This window comes from Hyla sarda, chromosome 7 (genome assembly GCF_029499605.1).
Source record: "Hyla sarda isolate aHylSar1 chromosome 7, aHylSar1.hap1, whole genome shotgun sequence".
NCBI lineage: Eukaryota > Metazoa > Chordata > Amphibia > Anura > Hylidae > Hyla > Hyla sarda.
In genome coordinates this window covers 154,684,602-154,707,986 of record NC_079195.1, presented here as the reverse complement: position 1 = coordinate 154,707,986, position 23,385 = coordinate 154,684,602, and the positions used below count along the sequence as shown (strand labels likewise).

Below are 23,385 nucleotides of genomic sequence, written 5' to 3'. Positions count from 1 at the left end.
AACAGGAAAGCAGCACTCCAGAGAAAAAAGGTGCACGGGTGCCTACTGTGTCAGGTCCAGGTTGGGGACCCCTCCAAAACACAAAGCAAAAATGGACTGTGGCACACCAAGGGAAAAAAAGAAAAGTGATTTATTCAAAAAAACGTGTTAGGCAACGTTTCAGCTGGCTCACCCAGCAATTTTCAAGCAATAAATGACTCTCAGTGTTAAGTATATATAGGGTATGCAATCATTAAGATTCAATACATTAATTAGTGTACAAAATGCATAAAAATACATAAATAGCAACAAATATAACAATAGTGAAGTGTTTAAGACGCATATATATATATATGGGGTACACAATCCAGAAAACCGATCCTGTCCCCAAACATATCGGCGTTAACAGTATACAGTGTACAGTATTAATTACATAATATTGGTGCACAGGTGAAGATTGAAATCATCATTAACTGAGCGGAGAGATGAGTCTCCGCCCAGTCAAAGAAAAAACTACTAGATTTGGAACATGCATTGAAAAAACATTTACCCTCTCCTCTGCTGATTATGAGAAACTGGTGTGCAAACAAAACACTTTTTTGGCTAAATATAAGAGTGAACAAGAGGACTCTAAAAGACTCAAATGGGCACGTGACTCTGGTCATTATGACAGTGGAAAAGTATATCGCTGGGGTATACCCGTAGTACCAAACAAGAGACCTGCCAATAGGAGGATACATGCTGACAAATACGTTGCTAAAGCTGCTGATTCTACTGTTGTTCCCGCTACAGATAATCCAAATTTTTTAGGTATCATGGACTCACCCGCCACAAACGCACTAGAAGAGGAGGGCGGAGACACAAATGGAGTCATCCGCACCAGGGGACAACGAACTATGATCAACAACAAGAATGTGACGTCCAAACAGAACTCATCAAGAAAAATAATGAAGAACTAGTGGTAAATATTTCATCCACTAAACTTACTGATGATCAATTGAATTTACTTGCTAAAGGACTCAATTTTTGTCCTGCACATATGCCAGAATGGTTCCAGCTTGAGCTAGACCTACAACAATTGGTCAGAAAGCTCAAGCCGAAACTATGGTTTTCTACTAAACCTGAGAGTAATGTGTGTCATCCAGTTGAGTCCCAAGATACCTATGCATTTCAATTTTCAGGTCTGGGGATTAGATCTCCGAGTGATTTTACACCAAATGTAACTTCTCCTTTAATTGATACCTTTTATACCTTGGTTAAAAAAGACATGGAGAAATTGAAGCATGAGGTGATATCATTATCACACCCTAACATGACACATAACCAACTAGAGGCACTTAACGGATTGATCCATGACCACAACCTCATTGTCAAACCTGCTGACAAAGGAGGTGCGGTTGTGGTCATGGATCGATCCAAATACATTCAGGAAGCAAATAGACAACTGAATGATATTAACACTTATTCACCTCTCAGTGCAGACCCTAAATGGCGACTGGGTCGCGAGATTGAGCAGATAGTACATATAGCATTTGAGAGAGGATTGATCGACAAATCTTTATTTGACTACCTGATTGTTAAACATCCCATCACTCCACAACTTTATAGACTGCCAAAAATTCACAAAACCTTATGCGATCCCCCGGGCAGACCAATCGTGTCTGGCCGGGAGTCTTTGACAAGCCATATTTCAATTTTTCTTGACAAAATATTGAGACCGTACGTCTACACAGCTAGATCTTATATCTGCGATACTGGGGACCTACTGACTAAAATTGACACACTGACTATTCCTGAAGGTACCATAGTAGCATCTTTTGACATTGTAAGCCTGTACACCTCCATCCCACATGGTAGGGGTGTACAGGCTGTTAAGTCCTTTATACAGAATGATTTGAGCTCTGACAAATGTTCTTTGATCATAGAATGACTTGAAACTGTGCAGACTAAAAACTACTTTGCATTTAACGACGCGTTTTACATCCAAACCAATGGTACAGCAATGGGCACGAACGTGGCGCCCACCTACGACAATCTGTTCGTGGCCCATATGGAAGAGACCATAATCTATGTATCTCCCCACTTCAGCCATGTGCTGAAGTGGTGGAGATACATAGATGACATTCTACTTATTTGGACTGGCACAGTTGATCAACTTCACGCATTTCATGACTTTCTGAATTCTCTGATGACCAGCATCCAATTTACCCTGACCTTCTCCATTACTAATGTACAATTCTTAGACACCACTATCAGTATAGGTGACCGGACACTCATAACTGACATTTACACCAAACCGACAAACGTGAATTCGATACTTCGGTACGATAGCCAACATTCACGTAGTATGCTATGGTCACTCCCGATGAGCCAGATGATGCGGGCAAAAAGAATTTTGAGTAATGAGGACAATGTTAGTCTCGCGTTAGACCGCATGTGTACCAACTTCACCAATAGAGGGTATCCCCGAACACTGGTAGCTACATGTAAGGACAAGGTGCGAACTCTAGACAGATATAGTTTACTCCAGACTAATACAGTAAAAAAACAAGACAATAGGATTGCTTTTGTGACCACTTACTCTGAAGCATCTCCGAAAATTGCACATAGTGTTAGAAAACATTGGCAGATCTTAAGTACTGGGCTTTCACACATACCCGAATTGAGTAATCCCCCACTTATGTCTTACCGTAGGGCGACGAATCTAAAAGATAAATTAGTGAAATCCGATGTGTCCCTTGAGAAACCCAAACAAAGGTATCTGACAGTAGCCAATAAGGGCTCTTTTCCATGCTGCACCTGCGTCAATTGCACCTTCATGATGAAGGGAAAAGAATTAATTCATCAAAACACTGGTAAAAGGTATATAAATCGATACTATCTTACTTGTAACTCGAACCACGTTATATATATATATATATATATATATATATATATATATATATATATATCTTGCAATGCCCCTGCAATTTATTATACGTGGGTGAGACCACACTAGATGCTAAGACAAGATAAATTCAGCATCGCTATTCCATTTGCAAGCAACGGACTGATTTACCTGTCCCTAGTCATTTTATGGAATATGGACATTTTGAGAAAGATTTAAAATTCATGTTAATCGATCATGTACCAATACCCTAATGGGGTGGCAATAGAGTGGCAATGCTGAAACGTAAAGAATTACGATGGCTCTATGAACTAAATACTTTGAGACCCTCTGGCCTTAATGTAGATTTCCATGTAACACATGAAATTTACAATGCATAACCAATTTGACTGTACTCTTGCTTGCTAACCCTCTGTATTTTTGACAATATACTTATCTAAATATTTTCATTTTATTTTGTTAGATTACTGGACACTGGAGATGGGATTCACTCACTCAAGAATTCTACACTCTATTTTTTGATTTTTTATTTAGAACAGCACACGCCTTCAGAAGAGGAATTATACCACAAAGGATGTACTACATCATGAATCCATCAATATGTATGAAAGCCACCCGAATTACATCCAAAGCAGCGCACCCGAAACCCGGTGAAATCAGGGCAACTGGTGCTCAGGACAGTAGGAGGTATAGGTTTGCCAGACTGAGACGGGAATCCGCCTATTGCCTGGCTATACCTTGCGCTTGATCGCGCACTGAAGATTGCTGTGCTCCCTGCAACGATGTGGATGGGTGTGCCTACAACAAAGATGGCCGACGAGGTGTATGTTTATGTAGGGCGCATGCGCTACATCGCTCTACTAGCAAGGTCATGTGATTCTCCGACAGAGCCGCAGCTTCCGGCTTCGGAATAGCGGCGTGTGCTGTCTCCCCTGGCAATGGCGTCCTCGTGGCGCCTTTTGTGTACATTCTTGGTGAGTGGACTCATCTCTCCGCCCAGTTAATGATGATTTTAATCTTCACCTGTGCACCAATATTATGTAATTATTACTGTACACTGTATACTGTTAACACCGATATGTTTGGGGACAGGATCGGTTTTCTGGATTGTGTACCCCATATATATATGCGTCTTAAACACTTCACTATTGTTATATTTATTGCTATTTATGTATTTTTATACACTTTTGTACACTAATTAATGTATTGAATCTTAATGATTGTATACCCTATATGTACCTAACATTTATTGCTTGAAAATGGCTGGGTGAGTCAGCTGAAACGTTGCCTAACACGTTTTTTTGAATAAATCACTTTTCTTTTTTTTTCACTTGGTGTGCCACTTTCCATTTTTGCTTTATCTATCTATCCATCTATCTATCTATCTATCTATCTATCTATCATCTCTCATATCTATCTCATATCTATCTCTCATATCTATTTCATATCTATCTATTTATCTCTCATATCTGTCTTTTTATTTATCTTATATCTATCTTATATTCAGGGATTTTCCTGAGAGGGGGACCATCGTTTTATTTATTTTTTATTTGTTTTTTATTTACCCATAGCATACTTAAAGGAAACCAGTCAGCAAAGTCATCCACACTAACCAGTGGCACTGGCTTTGGTGTGAGTGATGCTGATTAAAATTATGCTAATCTTGCCAGGATCTGTCACCTCGTTCCACCGTTATATTCCATTTTTGATTATGGTAATGAGGACCAAGTGGCACGGGCAAGGATAGAAGCTTGCCTTCGGGCACTGTGACATCGGCCGGGCTAATGAATATTAATTCCTTCCCTCCGCTTCTCCCTCTCCGATTCCCAAACACGTCTTCTGCACATGTGCCACTTCCTGGGTACACCCGGAAGTGGCCTCGGCTCAGCTTCAGTACAGCCCAGGAAGCATGTGCAGAAGACGTGTTTGGAATGCGGAGAAGAGAGGTAAAGGGCAAGCTTCTCACCCCACCCATGCCACTTGGTCCTCCTTGCCATAATAACAAAACGGATTATAACAACGGAACGAGGCGACGGATCCGGGCAAGGTTAGCATCATTTTAATCAGCGTCCCCCGCACTACCAGCCAGTACCACTGGTTAGTGCTGGTGCTTTGCTGATAGTTTTCCTTTAAACAGCAGAAAGGGGGCCCGCTGCCAGCCCCTAACCCCAAGTCTATCCCAAACCTCTATTAACTTATACTGCAGGATGGGCTGCAGGTATTTTGAAGCCAGCACAGGAGCTGCCAGGGGTAGGCACTACTTTCTGGGGGCACTATCTACTGGGATCATTACTTACCTGGGTAAAGTACCTACTGGGGGTACTACCTACTGAGGGCACTATTTATCATGGGCACTACCTACTGAGGGCACTACTTATCATGGGCATTACCTACCTGGGGGCACTACCTACTGAGGGCACTACCTACAAGGGGCATTAACTACCTGGGGTGCACTAGGTACTGGTACTTACCTACTACCTACTGAGGGTATTATCTACCTGTGGGGGTACTACCTACTGGGGACATAACCTACTACCTACCTTTTGGGGCATTAACTACAACCTACCTGGGGGCATCACCTGGTACCTACTGGGGGCATAACCTATGTGGGGGCACTACTTTCTGGTAGCATTACCTACAACCTACCTACTGGGGGCATTACCTGCCTGGGAGCAATACAAGGGGCATTCCCTACACTACCAACCTACTGGGGGCTTCTACCTAATGGGAGAGATTCTCTACCTACCTACTGGGGGCATTACCTAGGGCACTGAGAGTAGGGAACAGGTAGGGAATGTGCTTAAAAAGTGTAGAGCCAATAAGATTGTTGCCTGGCACATTCTGTGGTGACAACTCATGATTGGAAGAAGAATTTATGACGATCTAAGCAAGACAGAGAATAAAAGATAAGAGAACGACTCCAGTAGATGTAACTGCACTGTAATCACTTACATGGTCTGCAGCGTCTGTATAGAGCCAGGGTCACTATTATATGGGCTTTGTATTGAGGATATTGGTTTATTTTCTGTGATTTTTATACAGTCACTGTGGTGGTAATGGTATTGGTCATGGTATAGCGGTATTATTCTTATTTGTATACTGGTATTATTGATAATATTGGTCTCAGTATACAGGATTTGGTCAGTAACAATATGATGGGAATATGTACAGTGATAATACTCCTCCTTTTATACTGGTATTATTGGTAATATTGGTCTCAGTAAACAGAATTTGGTCAGTAACAATATGGTAATGTGTATGGTGATATTATTTCTCCTTATATACCGGTGTTAGTAGGTTCATAATATGTACTTCAGGCATATTTTATTTAAAAAAATGTGTCCACAAAAATGTGTAAGGTGAAAGGTTGCGTCAGTATTTTTAATGTTAATATGCTCTATTTAAGTCTATGAAAAAGTGGTTGTTTTGCACAAAATAGGTAAGAAATTTTAGCATCATGTTACTTATTTACACAGCTGTAAAAAACATATCCCTTTTTACATATTGTGTGCACAGACAACTACTTTCCCCATACACTTACATAAAGCACATTAATATAAAAAATACATAAATTTTGTATGTATATTTGTGCACGAACTGAAATATTGTTGTTCTTCAATTTTTTTTATCTAATGTATTTATGTACAATATTTTTGTGAATATAACAAAAATATAAGAAAAAAAGTACACAATCTTTCTGCGATTTTGCGGATCCATTTTTTTTAAATGAAATACGCTTAAAATATACTGTGTCATCATAGCCTGTATAGCTTGTGTGTGTGTGTGTGTATATATATATATATATATATATATATATATATATATACATACACACATTGCTCAAAAAAATAAAGGGAACACTTAAACAACACAATGTAACTCCAAGTCAATTACACTTCTGTGAAATTACACTGTCCACTCAGGAAGCAACACTGACAATCAATTTCACATTTAGCAGACAACTGGTGGAAATTAGAGGCAATTAGCAAGATACCCCCAATAAAGGAGTGGTTCTTCAGGTGGTGACGACAGATCACTTCTCAGTTCCTATGCTTCCCGGCTGATGATTTGGTAACTTTTGATTGCTGGCGGTGCTTTCACTCTAGTGGTAGCATGAGACAGATTCTACAACCCACACATGTGGCTCAGGAAGTGCAGCTCATCCAGGATGGCACATCAATGCGAGCTGTGGCAAGAAGGTTTGCTGTGTCTGTCAGCGTAGTGTACAGAGCATGGAGATGCTTCCAGTAGACAGGCCAGTACATCAGGAGACGTGGAAGAGGCCGTAGGAGAGCAACAACCCAGCAGCAGGACCGATACCTCTGCCTTTGTGCTAGGAGGAGCAGGAGGAGCACTGCCAGAGCCCTGAAAAATGACCTCCGGCAGGTCACAAATGTGCATTTGTCCACTCAAACGGTCAGAAACAGACTCCATGAGGGGGGTATGAGGGCCTGACGTTCACAGGTGTGGGTTGGGCTTGCAGCCCAACACCGTGCAGAACGTTTGGCATTTGCCAGAGAACACCAAGATTGACAAATTCGCCACTGGCGCCCTGTGCTCTTCACAGATGAAAGCAGGTTCACACTGAGCACATGTGATAGACGTGACAGAGCCTGGAGATGCCATGGAGAACGTTCTGCTGCCTGCAACATCCTCCAGCATGACCGATTTGGCGGTAGGTCAGTAATGGTGTGGGGTGGCATTTCTTTGGGGGCTGCAAAGCCCTCCATCTGCTTGCCAGAGGTAGCCTGACTTCCATTAGGTACCGAGATGAGATCCTCAGACCCCTTGTGAGACCATATGATGGTGCATTTGGCCTTGGGTTCCTCCTAATACAAGGCAATGCTACACCTCATGTGGCTGGAGTGTGTCAGCAGTTCCTGCAAGAGGAAGGCATTGATGCTATGGTCTGGCCCGCCCGCCCTGACCTGAATCGGATTTGAGCACATCTGGGACATCATGTCTCGCTCCATCCACCACAGATTGTCCAGGAGTTGGCGGATGCTTTAGTCCAGTTCTGGGAGAACATCCCTCATCAGGAGCATGCCCAGGCGTTGTAGGGAGGTTATATGGGCATGTGGAGGCCACACACACTACTGAGCCTTATTTTGACTTGTTTTAAAGACATTACATCATTTGGATCCGCCTGTAGTGTGGTTTTCCACTTTGATTTTTAGTTTGACTCCATAGCCAGACCTCCATCGGTTGATACATTTCATTTCCATTGACAATTTTTGTGTGATTTTGTTGACAGCACATTCAACTATGTGAAGATGAAAGTATTTCATACTATTCGTTCATTCATTCAGATCTAGGATGTGTTATCTTAGTGTTCCCTTTAGTTTTTGAGCAGTGTGTATATATATATACACTTATCTATTTCGTTTTTTTAAATTGTTTGTTTATTTTTTCCCCATTATGTACTCTATTATACCAACTATGATTAACATCTGGCCCCTCCCATTTGTGGCCCTGCCATGGCTAAAATCGTCTGAATATTGTAAAATGATCGGGCCTAATTTTGGTCCCAGTCCGGCCCAGCTACTTACTGATATACTATGGATATTTTTGCTGAATTTTCTACCCTGTATCTTCTTACCTTTTTGAATATGCACCATGGTGTCATTATTTTCCCCTCATTCTTTTCCTTTCTCTTTCTGAATCTTGTTTATTTATTTATTTAAACATTTGTGCATTTTGGAATATAAAATAGTTATTTTTTACCTTTTTCAGTTCTTCTCTTCCATGGTGGGAAACAGTCTGGTGATAAAGTGTTTGTTACCAATGGCTTAGAAGAGAATTTTGAAAATGCTCAAAAGACTTGCAGAGAAGCTGGTGGTGCCCTAGCAACTCCAAGAAATGCAGCAGAAAATAGTGCAGCGCAAGAGATACTCCACACAAAGGGGGAGTCAAGCAAATCTTTTTTGGGTATATCAGACATGCAAGTAGAAGGTATATTTAGATACATATCAGGTGAAAAGATTACATTTACTAACTGGAACTTAGGAGAGCCAAATAATAGCAAGGACAATGAAGACTGTGTGGAGATTCAAGACAATGGGAAATGGAACGACATTCCTTGCAATCTGCTTCGACTTGTTATATGTGAATTCCAATAAAGTTATTCAAACATGATAGCATGTACATGAAAAATGAATTGTCATTTAAAAGTCTTTAATGCACTGATCCAAAACTGCACAGCCATTAAGGACTCAGTCCATTTTCACCTTAACCCCTTAAGGACCAAGCCCATTTTCACCTTAAGGACCAGGCCAATTTTATTTTTGCATTTTCATTTTTTCCTCCTCGCCTTCTAAAAATCGTAACTCTTATATTTTCATCCACAGACTAGTATGAGGGCTCGATTTTTACGCAACTAGTTGTCCTTTGTAAGGACATCACTCATTTGATCGTAAAATGTATGGTGCAACCCAAAAAATACTATGTGTGGAGAAATTAAAAGGAAAAATAGCAAACTTTTTAGCCAAATTAGTGCGTTTAACCCCTTAAGGACCCGGGGGTTTTCCGCTTTTGCATTTTCGTTTTTCCTCCTTACCTTTAAAAAATCATAACTCTTTCAATTTTGCACCTAAAAATCCATATGATGGCTTATTTTTTGCACCTCCAATTCTACTTTGTAATGACATCAGTCATCTTACCCAAAAATCTACGGCGAAACAGGGGAAAAAAATCATTGTGAGACAAAATTGAAAAAAGAAAAAAAAAACGCCTTTTTGTAACTTTTGGGGGCTTCTGTTTCTACACAGTACATTTTTCAGTAAAAATGACACGCTATTTTTATTCTGTAGGTCCATATGATTAAAATGATACCCTACTTATATAGGTTTGATTTTGTTGTACTTTTGGAAAAAATCATAACTACATGCAGGAAAATTTATAAGTTTAAAATTGTCATCTTCTGATCCCTATAACTTTTTTATTTTTCCATGTATGGGGAGGTATGAGGGCTAATTTTTTTGCGCAGTGATCTGAAATTTTTAGCGGTACCATTTTTGTATTGATAGGACTTTCTGATTGCTTTTTATTCATTTTTTCATGATATAAAAAGTGCTGTACAATATTTTGGAATTGGAATTTTTTTGCGCGTACGCCATTGACCGTGCTGTTTAATTAATGATATATATTTTTAATTCTGACATGTCCACACGCGGCGATACCACATATGTTTATTTTTATCTACACAGTTTGTGTTTTTAAATGGGAAAAGGGGGGTGATTCAAACTTTTATTAGGGAAGGGGTTAAATGATCTTTATTCACTTTTTTTTTCACTAATCTTTTACATCGTTCAAAGGTTTCTCATAGGAAACCGTTGATCGATTATTCTGCCGCTTGACTGCTCATGCCTGGATCTCAGGCACTGAACAGTAATTCGGCATTTCTGCCGTTTGACTGTTCATGCCTGGATCTCAGGCACTGAGCAGTCATTCGGCGATCCTGTAAGCTGTTCGGGAAGCCGCAATTTCGCCGCTGCGGTCCTGAACAGCTCCCTGAGCTAACCGGCAACATTTTAGTTTCACTTTAGACGCGTGGCCCCGCGTTATAGTACGGGAGCAGACTCAAGACGTACATGTACCTAATGGGACCTTAAGGGGTTAAAATCCCTCTACCTATAACGTTTTGCATTTTTCTGTATAAGCCGTGGTATGAGGGCTCATTTTTTGTGACCATGATCTGTGCTTTTTATTGATATCACTAGAGATGAGCAAACTTTTCCAAAATTCGATTCGGCCGATTCACCGAATTTTCCGAAAAAGTTTGTATCGATGCAAATTTTTTTGCGGCAAATCTATAATAAAAAAGGCTATTTCTAGCCTGCATACAGCCTCTATAGGGGTATAGAACACTTTGCTGTGTTCTAAAACGCATATGGAGTGTGCTGGGATAGTGAAATAATACTGTTATTCAAAATAACATGTAGATTACCGGCATAGCTTTTAAAATCACTGCCGCACAGCAGCACAATGACAGAGCCTGGTGGTGGCATCAGTGTCAGGAGACCAAATAGTGACTGAATGACACAGCGTGGAGGTGTTGGCAGCATGAGGAGACCATATAGTGGCTGAATGGCACAGCGTGGAGGTGATGTCAGCATGAGGAGACCTTATAGTGGCTGAATAGCACAGCATGGAGGTGTTGGCAGCATTAGGACACCATATAGTGGCTGAATGACACAGCGTGGAGATGTTGGCAGCATGAGGAGACCATGTAGTGGCTGAATGGCACAGTGTGGAGATGTTGGCAGAATGAGGACACCATATAGTGGCTGAACGACACAGTGTGGACATGTTGGCAGCATGATGAGACCATATAGTGGCTGAATGACACAGCGTGGAGGTGTTGGCAGCATGAGGAGACCATATAGCGGATGAATGGCACAGCCCGGAGTTGCCAGCAGCATGAGTAGGCACTAGGCCTTCACAATCCCTAAGATTAAAAGATGAATCAAGAAATTTAAACTGAAGATTTCGGATAGCTGATGCATGAGTACACACCAGGGCTTCACAATCCCTAAGAAAAAACACAACAATTTTAGAAATTTTTGAAGAACATTTTGGATAGCGGGTGCTACCCATGAGAAAATTTTAAATTCCCACACCCAGGCCCAGCAGTGGCATCAGTAAACAATATATTGCCTGAATGACACAGCCTGGAGTTGGCTGATGCACGAGTACACAGCAGGGCTTCACAATCCCCCCCCCCCCCCCCCAAAAAAAAACACCACAATTTTAGAAATGTTTTTAAAAGATTTTGGATAGCGGGTGCTACCTATGAGAAAATTTGAAATTCCCAGACCCAGGCCCCACAGCGGCATCAGTAAACCATATATTGCCTGACTGACACAGCCTGGGAGTTGGCTGATGAACGAGTACACAGCAGGGCTTCACAATCTCCCCAAAAAAACACAACAATTGTACAAATTTATGAAGAAGACTTTTGGATAGCAGGTGCTACCTATGAGAAAATTTGAAATTCCCAGACCCAGGCCCAGCAGCGGCATCAGTAAACTATATATTGCCTGAATGACACAGCCTGTAGTTGGCTAATGCACGAGAACACATCAGGGTTTCACAATCCCCCCAAAAAAAACAATAATTTTAGACATTTTGGAAAAAGATTTTGGATAGCGGGTTTTGCCTATGAGAAAATTTGAAATTCCCAGACCCAGGCCCAGCAGCGGCAGCAGTAAACCATATATTGTCTGAATGACACAGCCTGGAGTTGGTTGATGCATGATTACACACCAGGGCTTCACAATCCCACCAAAAAAACACAACAATTGTAGAAATTTATGAAGAAGACTTTTGGATAGCGGGTGCTACCTATGAGAAAATTTGAAATTCCCAGACCCAGGCCCAGCAGCGCCATCAGTAAACCATATATTGCCTGAATGACACTGCCTGGAGTTGGCTGATGCATGAGTATGCAACAAAGCTGCATAATCCCTAATAAAAAAGACAAACATTTTTGACGAAAAATGTTGACGAAAATTTAGGACAGCGGCTGCTACCTATATATTACCTGAATGACGCAGCCTGGAGTTGGCTGCAGCATGAGAAGACCATTGAAATGTCAGATTTTTTTTATTTGAACTTTAAATCAAAATTTGTGTCCCAAACCCTGCCAAGCACCCACAAGGCTCATGTGGCCATGAGATGTAAGTACAACGTCTCCATAGCCCTGACTGGCCATTTTTTGTTTTTGTACCTTTGATTAAGAACAAGCGCATATCCAAGAATCCAGAAGACACCAAAAGACATTCTTCTCTAAAATAATTTTTTATGAAATAAAGAACCAGAGTTCATCCCTCTCCGTATTATTTTTGAAAATTTTAATTAAAAAAATCACACGCAACAAATGTTCAATGGTGTAATGGTTATTATTCTTAGTTAGTACGGTCGAAAAAAGACATATGTCCATCAAGTTCAACCAGGGAATTAAGAGGTAGGGGTGTGATATTGGGGAAGGGATGAGATTTTATATTTCTTCATAAGCATTAATGTTATTTTGTTCCAGGAATGTATCTAATCCTGTTTTAAAGCTGTTAATTGTTCCTGCTGTGACCAGTTCCTGAGGTAGACCGTTCCATAAATTCACAGTCCTCACGGTAAAGAAGGCGTGTCGCCCCTTGAGACTAAACTTTTTCTTCTCCAGAAGGAGGGAGTGCCCCCTCGTCCTTTGGGGGGGTTTAACCTGGAACAGTTTTTCTCCATATTTTTTGTATGGGCCATTAATATACTTATATACGTTTATCATATCCCCCCTTAAACGTCTCTTCTCAAGACTAAACAATTGTAACTCCTTTAATCGCTCCTCATAGCTAAGATGCTCCATGCCCCATATTATTTCAGTCGCGCGTCTCTGCACCCTTTCCAACTCCGCAGTGTCCCTTTTATGGACAGGTGCCCAAAACTGAACAGCATATTCCAGGTAAGGCCGTACCAATGATTTATAAAGTGGGAGTATTATGTCCCTGTCCCTTGAGTCCATGCCTCTTTTGATACATGACAATATCCTGCCGGCTTTGGAAGCAGCAGCCTGACATTGCATGCTATTCTGTAGTCTGTGATCTACAAGTACACCCAGATCCTTCTCTACCAGTGACTCTGCCAGTTTAATCCCCCCTAAGACATACGATGCATGCAGGTTATTAGTACCCAGATGCATAACTTTACATTTATCCACATTGAACCTCATTTGCCAAGTGGATGCCCAGACACTTAGTCTATCCAAGTCATCTTGGAAATATGTAGATAGATTCCTCTTAGAAAGGCGCTGGTACCCAAGGATGGAGATAAACTTCTTTATTGGCAACGCGTTTCGATCCCGAACCGGGATCTTCGTCAGGGATGCCTGACGAAGATCCCGGTTCGGGATCGAAACACGTTGCCAATAAAGAAGTTTATCTCCATCCTTGGGTACCAGCGCCTTTCTAAGAGGAATCTATCTACATATTTCCTTTCATTGCCCACTACCGGACTGACGGATGTCAAACCGGGTGGTTCCTCGTGGCAGCGGTGTCCCGTGATTTCTACGCTACTATAGGTGTTGTGCTCTAAGCGCAACACTTAGGGGTAAGAACCCATCTTTATGTTACACTTTCACTACCATCAAACGGTCCTCACTAGGGGCGCACCTCTTGTTGTTTTTTCTCGTTTTTTATTATCCAAGTCATCTTGTAACTTATGCACATCCTCTATAGACTGTACCGTGCTACAAAGCTTGGTGTCATCTGCAAAGATAGAAACAGAGCTGTTAATACCATCCTCTATATCATTGATAAATAAATTAAACAACAGCGGTCCCAGTACTGAACCTTGGGGTACACCACTAATAACCGGGGACCAATCAGAGTACGAATCATTGACCACCACTCTCTGGGTACGATCCATGAGCCAGTGTTCAATCCAGTTACAAACTAAAATTTCCAAACCCAAAGACCTTAACTTACCTGTCAGACGTCTATGAGGGACAGTATCAAACGCTTTAGCAAAATCCAGAAACACTATATCCACAGCCATTCCTCTGTCAAGGCTTCTACTCACCTCTTCATAAAAGCAAATTAGATTGGTTTGACAACTTCTATCCTTAGTAAACCCATGCTGGCTATCACTTATAATACAATTATCCCCTATGTATTCCTGTATGTAATCCCTTATAAGTCCTTCAAACAATTTACCCACAATGCACGTTAAACTTACCGGTCTATAGTTTCCTGGGGAAGACCTAGAGCCCTTTTTGAAGATTGGCACCACATTCGCCTTGCGCCAGTCCCTTGGCACAATACCAGACACCAGAGAATCTCTAAATATCATGAACAGGGGTACAGATATTACTGAACTTACCTCTCTAAGAACTCTTGGGTGTAGTCCATCCGGTCCTGGGGATTTGCTTACATTTATATCACTTAACTTACCTTGTACCATCTCTACATTAAGCCAGTTCAGTACATTACATGATGTGTTACCAGCACTGACCTGGCCAATGTCAGCTCCTTCTTCCATAGTGTATACAGAACTAAAGAACCCATTCAGTAGCTCCGCCTTCTCTTGATCGCCTGTGACAACCTCCCCATTATCATTATTAAGGGGTCCTCCATACTCTGTCCTTGGTTTTTTTACATTTATATATCTAAAAAAATATTTAGGATTAGTTTTGCTGTCTTTGGCCACCTGTCTCTCATTTTGAATTTTTGCTGTTTTTATTACATTTTTACAGATTTTATTAAGCTCCTTGTACTGTTTAAATGTTATAGCTGACCCATCAGATTTGTATTTTTTGAAGGCTATTTTTTTGTTGTTTATTGCTCTTTTAACATCATGTGTCAGCCATGTAGGATTTCGTTTTAATCGTTTATATTTGTTCCCCTTTGGTATATATTTAGCTGTATAGTTATTTAGAGTTGATTTAAAGATGTCCCATTTACCTTCTGTATCAGTATTTGACAACACCTCCCCCCAGTCTATGTCCTGTAGTGCAGCCCTCAGCCCAGGGAAATTTGCCTTTTTAAAGTTATATGTTTTTGCCTTCCCCGCCTGTCTTTGTTTTCTACATTTTAAGTCAAAAGTAACTATATTGTGGTCGCTATTACCAAGGTTTTCCCGCACAGTTACATTACCAACCAGCTCTGCGTTGTTGGAAATGATCAGATCCAACAAGGCATCACTTCTTGTTGGGTCCTCCACAAACTGGCCCATAAAATTATCCTGCAATAAATTTAAGAATTGTCGCCCCTTTGTAGTTTTAGCCAACCCCGGACCCCAATCTATATCTGGATAGTTAAAATCTCCCATTATTACCACTGTACCTGCCCGGGCGGCCCTCTCTATTTGTTTACACACACTATGGCATCGTTCACACTGACTTTCATACCACTTCTTACATACAGACAGACTCCACCACCTTTTCTGTTCATTCTATCCTTGCGAAACAATGTAAACCCCTGCAGATTGACAGCCCAGCCATGCGAGGAGTCCAGCCATGTCTCAGTGACCCCAACTATATCAATATGTTCCTCCAGTATCAAGGCCTCAAGCTCCCCCATTTTATTTGCTAGGCTTCTGGCATTTGTGAACATACACTTTACATTTCCATCCTTTATGTTATTGGGGTTAATGTCATTCAAGGGTGTAAGTTTTATTTTCCTATGAAGCTTATTCCTATTAACTATTCTAACCCCTCCCTCCGCTCCACCCCCAGGTACATTTATAATTCCCACCTCTCTATCTACACTATCTTCCCCCTCTTTGCTGTAGGTTCCCTCCCCGCAAGTCCCTAGTTTAAACACTCCTCCACCCTTCTAGCCATCTTCTCCCCAAGCAAAGCTGCACCCTCCCCATTGAGGTGCAGCCCGTCCCTACGGTAGAGCCGGTAACCGACAGCGAAGTCAGCCCAGTTCTCCATGAACCCAAACCCTTCCATCCTACACCAGCTTCTGAGCCACTTGTTTACCTCCCTGATCTCCCGCTGCCTCTCTGGTGCGGCTCGTGGTACTGGTAGTATTTCAGAAAAGACTACCTTGGAGGTCCTTGCCTTAAGCTTGCGGCCTAAGTCCCTGAAATCATTTTTAAGGACACTCCACCTACCTCTTACTTTGTCATTGGTGCCAATATGTACCATGACTGCTGGGTCCTCTCCAGCCCCGCCCAACAACCTGTCAACCCGATCCGCGATGTGCCGAACTCGTGCGCCAGGCAGACAACACACTGTTCGGCGATCCCGGTCTTTGTGACAGATTGCCCTGTCTGTCCCCCTAATAATTGAGTCCCCCACCACTAGCACCTGTCTGGCCTGCCCTGTACTCCTCCCTCCCTCCTTACTGGAGCAGACACCCCCCCTGGCGGTCAGAGGCAGTATCCTGCTGCAGTTCTGCTAGCTCTGTAATGGCATCCCCCTCATCTGCCAAGCGGGCAAACTTGTTGGGGTGTGCCAGTTCAGGACTAGCCTCCCTGACACTTTTTCCCCTACCCCTCTTTCTAACTGTAACCCAGCTAACTGCCTGACTTTCCTGCAACTCCGTCCCACTGTCCTCCCCCACCTCTATTCCCGAGAGTGCCTGCTCAGTGAGCAGGAGACTCCTCTCCATGTTGTTAATGCTTCTCATTGTTGCCAGTCGCCCCTCTAGATGCAGGATCTGGGCTTCCAAACGGACAACTAGCACACATCTCGCACAACAATATGCACCCTCAAACTGTTGTTCAAGGATTGCATACATTGAACAGGATGTACATTGGACTGCATTTTCCAACATGGAGGCCATCTAGTTATGGGGATTTCACAAATGTATAGGAAAAAACAGACAGTCAAAATTACACTTAAAATTTTTTATAGACCTTGTGGGTTCAAAAATTAAAACTCACAGCGATCTCAACCTCCTGCTTTCAAACTCCAGTTTTTTAAACTCCTCTTTCACGCCCCCTCTTACACAGCAACACTCAGAAAGAGCAAGCTCTCAATAAGAGTCCCAAGCTAAGATTTATACACCTAATGCCCAATCTACTCCTCCTCCCCCCAAAATATGAATGTGGGCTATAGGCAGTCGCACCCACTCCACAGATTCACTCCGCACAACAGATAATCACAGTTTTTTAAACTCCTCTTTCACGCCCCCTCTTAAACAGCAACACTCAGAAAGAGCAAGCTGGAAAATTCAAGTTTATTACTGTGAAAATTATCAGAAAATTAGAAAAAAACACTACCCAAGAGTGTTTAATAACCCCATACATTGCACCAAAAACATTGAAATTTTAATTAAGCATGTATGTATGTATTTCAAAAATCCTAAAATTAAAGGCCCAAGCCCAAAATCATCATGAAGTCAAGTAGTTCCTAAAAGACACATGAGCAGTCAGGAGTAGGTATCAGCAGTACCCAAGAGGCTTTCATAACCCCTTACATTGCACGATCAATAGTGAGATCGAGCAATAACAGGTGTGTTATGCCCTCAGATGTCCAGGGCTGCACGCGCGCTACACTGAACGGACCAGCGTGTGTCTATCCTTCACCGACAGGTGCGGGTAACCCGCTGAACCCCGTTTGAGATAGGGATCAAGGATTGCAATTATTTGCCAGGGAAAGAAGAATCCCAACTAAGCTCTGGTTCATTAAGTCCCTGCCCTTTGTACACACCGCATGTCTCTACTACCGATTTGATGGTTTAGTGAGGTCCTCAGATTGGCCCTGTCAGGGTAGGTGAAGGGCCTGGCAGAGCGTTGAGAATTTAAAGATAATTGTTGAAATTTGCATTAGGCATGTATTAGCTACTGCTAAACATCCAAAAATTAAAGGCCCAAGGCTTGAGGCATCAGGGAGGCAAGTAGTTCCTGAAAGACACAGGATGAGTCAGGAGCAGGCATTCGCAGTACCCAAGAGGGTTTCATAATCCCTTACATTTAAATATCAATGTTGACATTTGCATTAGGCATGTATTTAGCTACTGCTAAACATCCAAAAATTAAAGGCCAGAAGCACCCGTGAGGCAAGTAGTTCCTGAAAGACACAGGATGAGTCAGGAGCAGGCATTTGCAGTATCAAAGAGGGTTTCATAACCCCTTACATTTAAAGATCAATGTTGACATTTGCATTAAGCATGTATTTAGCTACTGCTAAACTTCCAAAAATTAAAGGCCCAAGGCCAGAAGCATCAGTGAGGCAAGTAGTTCCTGAAAGACACAGGAAGAGCCAGGAGCAGGCAATCACAGTACCAAAAAGGGTTTCATAACCCCAATTGATAACCCAAGAGGGTTTTATAACCAACCATAATTGGGAAGTGTTGGTGTAGCAGGATGGTCAATCTACTCTGAGGCGTCTGGCATTGGTGGCTGGAAATCCAGGCTGATCCATCCCAGATTCATCTTGGCAAACGTCAGTCTATTCACATTTTTAGTGGACAGACGAGTTCGCCTTGGGGTGACTATGGCCCCGGCCGCACTAAACACCCGCTCTGATGGCACAATATTGGCTGGGCAGGACAGCTTTTCAAGGGAAAACTCTGCTAGTTGTAGCCATAAATCAAGTTTGGCTGCTGATTGAGCTGGTACTGCTCCTGCCATCCCTGCCCAGCAGCCATGGCAGTGGAAGGTAAGCGCAGAGGGCCCCCCGAGTGATACCTGCGAGTGGATGGTCCTTGTGGCTGATAGGCATTGGCCAACTGACTACGTAAAATGTCTCTGTAGTAGGTCAGTTTTTCCTCCCTCTCAGTGGGTGTAAAAAAGGCCCCCATTCTGGGACGGTAGTGAGCGTTTAATAAGGTGGAGATCCAGAAGATCCCGCTGATGAATTTTGACAATTCAGGAGTCACTACGCAAGCAACTGAGCATACATCGTGCCATTTGCGCCAGTGACTCGGAGGGACTACCTGCCACCATCTCCACTGCATACTGCCACGGTGTGTCTGGGTCCTCTGTCTCGCCTTCCTCATAACCCTCCAGCTCCTCTGGCTGCTCTTGCTCCTCCTCTCCTGTCCGATGACTAGAAACACCGGCCATCTCATCCAACCTAAACTGTGCTCCGCTCTGCCCTCATCATTCTCCTCCTCCAGTTCAGCCTCCACAGGGCTCATGTTGCCTTGAGATGTAGGCAACATTTCCATTACCGTGACCAGCCATGGTTTCAATCATTTGTTGTAGGAAATGTAGGAGTGGAATGACGTTGTTCATTGCGTAATCCAGGCGACTTACAAATAATGTGGCTTCCTCAAAGGGCCTCAACAAACGACAGGTGTCACGTATGAGCTGTCACTGGTTCACATTGACGTTACACAGGGGAGTACTCCTATCTGCTTGGATCTTCAAGAAATCGGTTTTTCTTTGTTCGTATAGTCTGTCCAAAATATGGAGGGTGGAATTCCAACGTGTGTCAACGTCACAAATAAGACAGAAGTGCATGCACAGTTTCCTTGCCATTTTCAGGATGTTTTGAAAATGGGGTGAAGACTTGAGGAAGTGCTGGACAACCAGATTCAACACGTGTGCCATGCAGAGCGCATGTTTCACACTTCCTTGTCACAGCGTGGACACGATGTTCATCCCGTTGTCGGTCACCATGGTTCCTATTTCCAGATTTCGTGGAGTAAGCCATACTCGGATTTCTTTACGAATGAACTTTAGCAGTTCCTCCCCTGTGTGGCCAAGGCAAACAATGTGAAGATCAGCTTGACACCGCCGTGCCCTACACACATGGTACGATGAAGGGCCACCGAGATTTGGACGTGCAGTTGAGGTCGAGGACACTGTGAAGGATGAGGAGGTGGCGTCGCATACTGTAACAGGACCAACTGCCTGAGAGCGAGAGCGTGGAGGAGGAAGCGGTTTGACGTGTCCAAGTTGCTGTTGTGGCTGTGCAGTAACCACATTTACCCAGTGGGCCGTAAAAGACAAGTATTGTCCTGCCCTTAATTACAGCTCCACACGTCGGCACTGCCGTACACTTTTGAAAACACCGAAAGGCTCAAGGTCTGACCCACCTTCTCTTGTACAAACTTATGCAGGGCTGGTACTGCCTTCTTCGCAAAGAAATGACGGCTTGGGACTCTCCACCTCGGCTCGGCACAAGCCATCAATTCTCTGAAAGGTGCAGAGTCCACCACTTGAAAAGGGAGGGACTGCAACACCAGCAACTTGGACAGGAGCACATTCCACTTCTGCGCCGTTGGATGAGTGGGCGCATACTGTTGTCTCTTGGACATGTGTTCCGAGCCGGAGTGGGCTACTTTTCTAGTGGCTCCAGCGCTGCAATAAGCGGTGGATTATATAGTCCGAGCGGTTTCTGAACTAGTCGGTGCTTGAGATAAGCAGATGAATACTATGTAGCACATCCCGTAAACAGCGGTCAGTATTGCTACTGCAGTGTTACATTGTAGTGGCGAACTCTTCCGCTGAAACTGTTTTCATTTCGCTAGCATAATAATGCATTTCAGTGTCTCTGACATGTATCTAATTTAATTGTGATTTTTATTACCTATGAATATGAATGTTTTAAATGTCTATGCACTTTTTTATATACATTGTCCTCCCCCTTTAGCCCCGTGACTCGGCGGCAGTTGCAGGACTTGTGCATTTAAAACTTGGCGCATTTTCTCTGTAAATCATTCTGCCTGATGAAGAAACCGGTCCAGATTCGAAACTTTTAAGTTGCATTATCTCCAATAAAATTGCCTGGCTTAAACTCTCGGCAATTTCCAGTCATTTAGGAAGGCGCCTATCGGACAGTCTCTCATTTTTTGTTCACATATTATTGCAATGACCGGACTGAGAAGTTACGGGAATTGGACACCGAGGCTGCCACCTGTTATCGACCCAAGCGAGTCTACATGCCATCCAAGGTGTTGTACTCTCAGTACAACACCATACGGTAAGGTGCAATTTATCCATACACCTCACTATAACATCCGGCAGTTTTACACCAGGAGCGCACCTCTCTTTTTCAATTGTTCTAATGAATGCTGATAGGCTTCATCTCACATGTGATTCAGGTTCATCCAGTGAACCAGTGGCAGCTCATACGTGACACCTGCCATTTGCTGAGGCCCTTTGAGGAAGCCACATTATTTGCAAGTCGCCTGGATTACACCATGAACGATTCCACTGCTACATTTCCTACAACAGATGATTGAAACGATGTCTGGTCACGGCAATGGAGACGTTGCCCCTACATCTCACTGCTACATGAGCCCTGTGGGGGCTGAACTGGAGGAGGAGAATGAGGGGCAGAGTGGAGCACAGTTTAGGTTGGATGAGATGGGCGGTGTTTCTAGTCATCGGACAGGAGAGGAGGAGCAGGGAGAGGAGCTAGAGGGTTATGAGGAAGGCAAGACAGAGGACCCAGACACACCGTGGCAGTATGCAGTGGAGATGGAGGCAGGTAGTCCCTCTGAGTCACTGGCGCAAATGGCACAATGCATGGTCAGTTGCTTGCGTAGTGACCCCCGAATTGTCAAAATTCGTCAGCGGGATGACTTCTGGCTCTCCACCCTATTGGATCCTCGCTACCGTCCCAGACAGGGGACCTTTTTTACAACCACTGAGAGGGAGGACAAACTGACCTACTACAGAGAGATCCTATGTAGTCAGTTGGCCGAGGCCTATCTGCGACATGGTCCATCCACTCGCAGGTCTGACTCAGGGGGCCCTCTGCGCTCACCTTCCACTGCCATGGCTGCTGGGGAGGGGAGGGGTGGCAGGTGCAGTAGCAGCTCCATTATCAACAGCCTAAGTCTACAGTCGGTGATGAGTAGATTTCTTCACCCATTTAGTGAAGCAACTCAACAGCAGCAGGTAGACATGAAGCAGGACCTGAACCAGCAGGCGATGGCATACCTTGACATGGCCATGCCAACAAACCTTGAAGAGTCGCTGGAGTTCTGGGCAGCCAAACTTGATTTATGGTCGCAACTAGCAGAGTTTGCCCTGGAAAAGCCGTCCTGCCTGGCCAGTAATGTGCCATCGGAGCGGGTGTATAGTGCGGCTGGGGCCATAGTCACCCCAAGGTGAACTCGTCTATCCACGAAAAATGTGGAGAGACTGACCTTTGTGAAGATGAATCAGGGATGGATCAGGCAGGATTTCGAGCCACCAATGCCAGATGCCTCAGAGTTGATTGACCATTCTGCTACACCAACACTTCACAATTATGGTTATGAAACCCTCTTGGGTTATCAATTAGGGTTATGAAACCCTCTTGGGTACTGCGAATGCCTGCTCCTGACTCATACTTACCTCACTGATGCTTCTGGCCTTGTGCCTTTAATTTTTGGAAGTTTAGCAGAAGCTAAATACATGCTTAACCACTTCCGACGAAGGACGAGTCAGCTCGTCTTAATCAGCGAGCACTTGCCGTGTTAGGATGAGCCGGCTCATCCTGAAGCTAAACTGTCACAGCGTATAGAGAAGTGACTTTGGCTGTCACAGACAGCTGATAGTCACAGACTTTGGCCGCGGGACCCCCCCCCCCCCCCCTGCGGCTGGCCCCGCCCCCCGATTGCTGGGAATTGCTGTGAATTCACATTGAACAATCATAGCAAAGGCAGTTGAAAAAACTGCCTTTCACAGCTCCGATCTCAGTGCAGGGAGATCAGTGAGGAGATCGGGGCTGTGTGAGCTCTGTGTGAAGTAAAACATCACACAAGCCCACATCGACCCTTATATAACCCCCCCCCCCCCCATACCCATCCTATTGCTACTGCATAGGTGACATCAGCTGTCTTGGACAGCTGATTGTCACCATGCAGTGATTTCTGCAAAGTTTGAGCCTCCTTATGTTGCTAAACTACAACTCCCAGCATGCCCAGACAGCTGTTGGCTGTCAGGGCATGCTGGGATTTGTAGTTTTGCAACATCTGGAGAGCCACAATTTGGAGATCACTGTTCAGTGGTCTCTAAACTGTAGACCTCCCAATGTTGCAAAACTACAACTCCCAGCATGCCCATACAGCTGTGTTCTGTGTGGGCATGCTGGGATTTGTAGTTTTGCAACAGCTGGAGGGCTACAGTTTGGAGATCAC

General features: G+C 43.5%; 1 protein-coding gene across 3 annotated transcripts in view; it reads left to right on the top strand.

Moving 5' to 3' along the window:
- Positions 1 to 23,385, top strand: part of LOC130282596 (pulmonary surfactant-associated protein A-like) — a 493,810-nt gene that overhangs the window by 169,029 nt on the left and 301,396 nt on the right. The window contains exon 5 of one of the 3 annotated variants that reach the window (XM_056530976.1): positions 8,600 to 9,332. The exons of the other annotated variants lie outside the window; for them this stretch is intronic. Coding sequence (XP_056386951.1) covers positions 8,600 to 8,985 — 386 coding nt within the window. The 3' untranslated portion in view covers positions 8,986 to 9,332. Of the gene's footprint in view, positions 1 to 8,599; positions 9,333 to 23,385 lie in introns of those variants that run through there. 3 annotated transcript variants of the gene reach the window in all.